General features: G+C 43.8%; 1 protein-coding gene across 1 annotated transcript; it reads left to right on the top strand.

Annotated features, from left to right (window-relative positions):
- Window positions 1-296: 296 nt before the first annotated feature.
- Window positions 297-1,925, top strand: LOC138467262 (uncharacterized protein F54H12.2-like). The gene has a single exon (XM_069607275.1). It carries the CDS (start codon window positions 297-299, stop codon window positions 1,923-1,925), a length of 1,629 nt encoding a protein of 542 aa, XP_069463376.1.
- Window positions 1,926-7,205: the final 5,280 nt, after the last annotated feature.

Raw genomic sequence — 7,205 nt, forward strand, 5'->3', positions numbered from 1 at the left:
TATATACCGGTTTCTAAGAGTCATTTTGACACCATCAATATACAGATAAGGGATGATCAGGGGGAGTTGGTGTCATTTAAATACGGGAAGGTCCTAGTGAAACTACACCTCCGTCCTAGGCGAGAAAAAGACTATTAAAAAACATGGTATTTATGAAAAACTATGGGGAGCCGTACGTTTATAGGGATTATTACCGCCGACAAGCTGGTTATGGCAATCAACCTTACTTTCAAGGGGCACCCGTTATGTATGGTGCGGGTTTCGGAAGTATTTTTAGAAGCCTCTTTCGAAGGGCTATGCCGTTTCTACGAAAGGGGTTTGAATTAGCCAAACCACATGTGAAAACAGCAGCCACAAATATTGCTAAGGATGTGGTGTCTACGGCTACAACATCCATCGCAAATCGTTTTAACCAACCACCGCAAGAGGGTTCTGGGCTGGTTTATGTGAAAAACAACACTAACAAAAGAAAAAGGAAATCACTGCACAGATGGGGCCCTCCAGGAATGCATAAAAAACTAGGATCAGCAACGAAAACGTCTCAGAAGAGAAAAAGAACTCGCAAGAACAGATCGGTCAAGAAAAAAAAAAACAGCCCCGGCATTAATATTTTCTTAAAGATGGCGTTTATCCATTGTGCGTCGGGGGAATGTGTGAAATCTGAACTCGATGTGTTTGCTGTACCCCCGACACAAACTAGCATTGAAAACAGCTTTTTCATGGAAGTGGCTCCCCTTGCTGCACTATCTCCGCTAGCACCTATAGAGTTTTATATATCAGGCTCAACAGAGATGTATCTGGATTTAAATGACACGTTACTTTACCTCACTTGTAAAATAACAAAAGCTGATGGATCAGCTATCCCCGCAACGGCTAAAGTTGCTACGATTGCTTACCCTGTGGCTACCCTCTTTAATCAAGTGGATATTACTCTAGGCGACCGGCTAATTACACAGAGCGACAACATGTATGCGTACAGGGCCTATATAGAAAGCATTTTGAACTACAGCAATGACGCTTTGGACACTCAGTTTACAGCGGGGCTTTTCTATAAGGACACTGCAGGCCATATGGAGGATTATGCTCTAGATGGGGCTAATGCAGGTTTTATAAAAAGAGCTACACATGCCAGAGGGAGCAGAAATTTTGATTTACTAGGCCGTCTACACTCCAATCTATTTTTCCAGGAGAAACTAATGGTAAACGGCGTTGATCTGAAAATTAAACTTTCTAGAAATAAAGATGCTTTTTGCCTCAACAGCGATGATGCTGAAGCCTACAAGCTGATTATAGTATCAGCTAGTTTATTTATTAAAAGGGTGAATGTGTCACCCACGGTCAGATTAGCTCATGCTGATGCTCTACAAGTATCAAACTTAAAATATCCGGTGGAGCGGACATCTTTGAAAATTTTCAGTGTTCCAGCGGGTAGCCGTGTCGCCAGTCAAGATAACTTATTCCTTGGACAGTTACCTAAAATAATCATCATTGGTTTTGTGGACAACACAGCTTTTTCTGGGGCTTACGCCAGCAACCCTTTTAATTTTAAACATTACAACATCAACTACGCAGCTCTTTTTAAAGACGGGGTCGTTATACCGTCTAAAGCCTACAGTCCCAGTTTTCAACAAAAAAATACAATTAGGGAGTATTTGGGACTTGTCTCCATCAGCGGTAAACATCTGCATGATAAAGGTTTTGTGATACCCCGGGACGATTATGATGGGGGTTATACTCTCTTAGCTTTTGATTTGAGACCTGATAATACATCAACCGGCCATTATAATCTTATTAGAAATGGTAATCTACGCATAGAAGTACGCTTTGCTGCAAATTTACCCAACACGGTGAATCTAATTATTATGGCTCTATTTGACTCGGTTATGGAACTCAACAATCAACGACAAGTCCTGTACGACATGTAATGGATACTTACCAGATCAAGCGTTTTCTAAGTAAAGACAAACACGCTAAGAAAACATTCAAGGGTGTGCATTAATGTGATAACCTTCCAAGAGACATAAGTAATGAGCGACCCATTAGTCTTGTGACGAACACCGATCCCCAAGATCAGGAAGGCACCCATTGGATAGGTATGTTTATAAACAAGGATACAATAACAGTCTTTGACAGCCTGGGGTGTTTCCCATGCCACCCCATATACCGAGGCGCTATCCTGGACTATGTGAAGGATATAGCACCCGTTATACATTATAATAAAACACCTGTGCAACATCCTGAAGACATCACGTGTGGCCAGCACTCCTGTTACTTTGTATCTAACATGTCTGAGAAACACTCGCTGATAAGGGTTATGCACACCTATTCACTGGACCTCCGGCAAAATGATGTCATGGTTACTGCTTTTGTGAATAAGAACAGCCGTCGGAGATCCCCTGTAAATGTTTTTGATCATTGGCAAAAATGTACTCTTATTACTAAACCTTGAATTGTGTACACATATAAATAAAGACATTTTCTTTTTAATTGAAACAGTCTTTTTTGTCTTATTTTTTCATTTATTTAATATTTTATACACATGTTAGACATGATCGAAATGATTAGACATAACGCATTTGAAAGTATGAATAATATTTTTATTGCAATGAACTTATTATTATTATTTTTTTTTGCAGACTGGAAAAGTAATAATAGTAAAAAAATAAAAAGATATACATGTATATACATATTTTACAACGGTTAAAGATTTTGTTAAAGAAAAAAAAAAAATGAGTTTACACGTTAAACCAAGAGGCTCGTTTACTGGATTTAATTTTTTTTCTTTTTTTATTGACATTTCAGATGATTCAATAGCTGGTGTTAAAGGTTTGATCTCAGAGTCTTTTAAATTTTCCAACAGTTTGCGATGTCCCATATTTCCAATTAAGGTTGCGGGCAGGTTCACATCGGCAGCTGCTTGCATAAACAGGTCCCAACCTCGAGGTTTTGTGTGTCTTCCAAAAGCCTGAGGGTTGGTAATGCTGCGAACTAAATCGTGAACATTTGATCCTTTAACAACTGTTCCTTTATAGATAAATTCTCCCTTGTTGTTCCATGTTGCCACGTTTTTATCACTTCCCATTTTGTTCATCAAAAGTTCTGCATTTTTCCGATAACGGGGGTTAATAGTGTCCAAAACCTCCATTACGATAAGATCCGGGGCAGAGGTTGATAGGGAGGGCTTAGAGCTAATTGCAGGGTCTTCGGGGGGCATGTACAACATCAGTTTATTTTTCTCATTTTCGACCTGTCTAAAGTATGTTAAGTATTTTTGTAGAATAGTTGAATAGAGCCCCACTTTATCATAGTCTGATAAATCATGGCGCTTTAAAACCTCTTGCATTTCAGAGTCAAGCCTTAAAGTGGCTGATTTTCGGATATCTGCTTCTTCCCGCTTCAGGGTACTTATACCCTCCAACTGATGTTTGTCAACCAAATACATCTTTTGGGCATGCTCCATTAACCACCCCCTAAAAGCCTAGTAATTAGAGGCAATGCCAAACCTAGAAGTGCCCCTATAAAATCCCCAGATTGTTTTAGAAGCTTTCTTTTGGTTTTTATAGACGACCTCTTGTTACTCAGCTTTTTAAGGAGGGTTTTTTCTTTTTTAAAACGCCTAGTTGCTAGGTGGATTACGGAACGTTACCTTTTATAGTGTTGAAGGCAATCTCTGCTATAGCCGATACTAGATCATCAGAGGCTGAGCACAAAATGGCCTTCCGTTGTTGGGGTGGAGCTGTTACTAGCATTTTAAGAAGAGCAAAATTCCTACGTATACGGGCCGTCATGGTAGCTGGTCGTCGTCGCTAATGAGGAAAGATTGTTTTTCACTGTGGTTTTCTAGACGTATTTTGTACGTAAACCACGGGTATATCAGGAGGGAAAACACCGGTCCTCAATCTGTAGTCTTCTAAAGTGTTTGTTTTTAGATCCACCAAGAGGTAACCGTAAGGTTTTAAGGTAGCGTCTTCAAAAGCCTCCATAAAAAAACGGGTATTACCCGGGTACATCTGTCTCGCTAGGACGGTTAGTTGATGTTTATCTCTAGGGTTTTTAAACAACATTATATAGCTGGCGTTTAATGTTATGGAGCGGTTGCCCTTTCCGCGGTAGAATACATTTTGAACAATGTAGCAAATGCTAAGGTTCCTGTGATGTGAGTATTGTGTAAAAGCTTTCTCGATTTCCGAGCTATGCCCTCCTTCCATCATAAGATCATCTACAATAATCATATTAACAAGATTTGGTGGTAGCAAGCGGTCGTCATTCAAAGAATTTGGTAAGCCCTCCACAAACTTCAGATGTGGTATTTTAGATGCCAATTCATTATACAAGGGCTGCCAGCAAGAAAAAAACCAGATAACATTTTCAGGAATGGTATTCATAACAGAGGGTGCATTTTCTAATAGCTGCTTAATAAAATAGCTTTTACCACAGCTAGAAGGTCCCGCTAACACGCATGAAAAAGGGTGTTGTAACCGGGTATCCATCGTATACGTTGTTCCTGTCATGCAAAATAGGTCAGTTACACACTCATACAACACCTTGCATAACACTCCGACACAAAGGACTGTCAGGCTCCCCGGGTCACAGTCAAACCCTCAAGTTGTCCCATCACCTAGGGTGCAAGGGAGTCGCCATCACCGATGGTTTCAGGTCACACGCAGAGGATGGCGTTGTTTGTTTCCTCGTCTCCAATGGCAACTGCCAAGGAGATTGCGATCGGGCTGGAACAGCCGATCGCGATTGCTTCCTGGTTTCACATCGACTTCCCAATCACGTGCACAAAGTCCCGCTCACGTGATCGGGAGGCGGCTCACATAAAAGCCGGGAGCTTTGAATCACTCGCCGCTTCACAGCTGTTTCACAACACTGTTCGGCGTTCTTGACTCTTGTTTTTTGGCCACATCGGATTTCGACTTCAGGCTTACACATCACGGATTTGGTTAACTCTTGCTCCTTGGATACGGTTGCTGGAACTTTGCACGGATACTGGTACTTTGGACCTTTGGCTTACGCATAACGGACTGCTTTGGATTTTCCCTATCTGCTCACTTACTACAACATGGATTTTGACCCTTGGATTGCTTACGACCTTCCTTCCGTTCTTTCTTGGAAACCATTACGTGCACCTTAAGGGTTACGGGTGGTCAGCCCGTACCTGCCTCCAGGTACTTGACGGTTTGAATCGTTGGCGCTCCCTTGCACCAAAACCTCAGGCTCCCTTCCACTGAACATAGGTAAGAGAGTATCATTTATTTGCATTTAACTAAAGCACTGTCTTTGCCTGTATTAACCCCGACTTCCTTCCAACAGCCTCTGGGGTCCTCGGCGCCATCTGATTCAGCGAACCATCAACCACCTGTGGCCTCAAAGCTCGCACAGGGAGTGTTTATCTTTCTCTCCCTTTGGGTGATTTGTGGACAGAGGCTCAATACTCTTCACTTCGTGGCAAGTCAGGACAGACTGTGAAGCCGTTGCGCTGTGTCGAGTATGGAGCCTGTAGCCGTAGACCCCGTGGCTGCATTGGTACAGGCACTCACAGTACTGAGGGCAGACATGACAGCAGCCAATGCGGCTATACATCAGAGATTAGATTTGATCCAAAAAGTGTACAACACCCGTTACCCGCTGATGTAGAGTTCGGGGAAGCCACCGCTCAACCCCCAGTTGTCCGACCTATTGTTCCCCCTGTAGCGCCACAAGTTCCTGTACTCATGCCTGCGCCCTTTCCCCTGGCCGCCCCAGAAAGATTCCACGGAGCCCCCAGAAAGTTTCGCACTTTTGTAAATCAATGCAAACTCCATTTTCTTTGTAGACCTCAGGCCTTTCCCGACTCCACCACAAAGGCGGCTTTCACCTTGTCCCATCTGGCCGGCACTGCTGCAGCATGGGCCAATCCCCTACTGGAGAACAACAACCCTGTCTTATATGATTTCGAGTTATTGATCACAGAAATGTCTCATGTATTCGACACACGTCATAAAGCCCAATCCCGGGATCTTGAGCTGTTAGACCTGACTCAAGGAAAGGGGTCACTCATAGAATACATTGCCCGATTTAACCAACTGGCTGCTGAAACATCTTGGCCCGAACCCAAAAAGGCAGTTGTGTTTTACAGAGGGCTCAGTAATACCATGAAAGATGCTATGGCCGTCGTTCCTTCTTTGCCCACATCTCATACTGACTTAGTGGACCTCGCCTTACAGATCGATGCAAGGCGTTCTGAACGCAAGTTCAAAACAGGGTTCCCTACTACTAGTTTGGCCTCCCCCTCCTCTGATATAGGTGGTGAACCTATGCAAATAGGCGGTATTCGTAGCCCGATCACACAACTAGAGAGGGACCGCAGAAGAACCGACCACGCCTGCTTCTACTGTGGCCTGAGTGGGCATTTTGTAAAGTCCTGTCCCAGACGCCCCAAGTTAAAAAATCCAGTTTTTCGGAATGCTCGACCCTAGATCCGGGGGCCGGATCGAGCAATCCTTCAATTCCCTCGGACAAGTTCCCCACCTTTGGCAGGATCAGGCCGGTGATAGTAAAGGCTACGTTAAAACCCACACCCGACATCGTTCATGCCGTTTCGATCTATATCGATTCTGGTGCCACTGGCAATTATGTTGATGTAAACCTGGCCGGGTCATTGAATCTGCCCCTGATTACCAAACAGCATCCGGAACCAGTACAGGCGGTGGATGGCACAGCACTGATTTCTGGCCCAATTCGACAACAAACTGCCCCGATCACCCTGACTATACAGAAAACACATCAGGAAGTCTTATCCTTTGATTTAATAACGATGCCCCAATTCGGGATTATACTGGGTCTCCCATGGTTACATCAACACAACCCTCTGATCGACTGGAAGTCTGGGCAGGTTCACTTTGAATCGGAAATCTGTCAGAATTTTTGCCTCACTGCACCTGACGACACTGAATCTCCCTCACGTGCCTTGGGGGCCATCGCACAACTTACACTATACGAGGACGCTTCCACGTCCTTGGAGCCTCACATGGTGGGGGCGGTTGCAACAGGTATCCCTATGGAATATAAGGACTTTCAGGAGGTCTTTGACAAGGGTTCTTCGGAGGTACTACCACCACATCGTTCTTACGATTGCCCTATTGACCTCATCCCTGACTCCAGCATCCCTTCGGGACGTTTTTACTCCCTGTCCACCTCAGAGGAACAGGCATTGAAAGAAT

The sequence above is a fragment of the Ambystoma mexicanum genome, chromosome 4q (genome assembly GCF_040938575.1).
Source record: "Ambystoma mexicanum isolate Mex_15411 chromosome 4q, UKY_AmexF1_1, whole genome shotgun sequence".
Lineage (NCBI taxonomy): Eukaryota > Metazoa > Chordata > Amphibia > Caudata > Ambystomatidae > Ambystoma > Ambystoma mexicanum.

What these genes read in the sequence shown, in the direction of transcription:
- LOC138467262 (XM_069607275.1), top strand. Translation starts at nt 297, where the DNA reads ATGCCGTTTCTACGAAAGGGGTTTGAATTAGCCAAACCACATGTGAAA.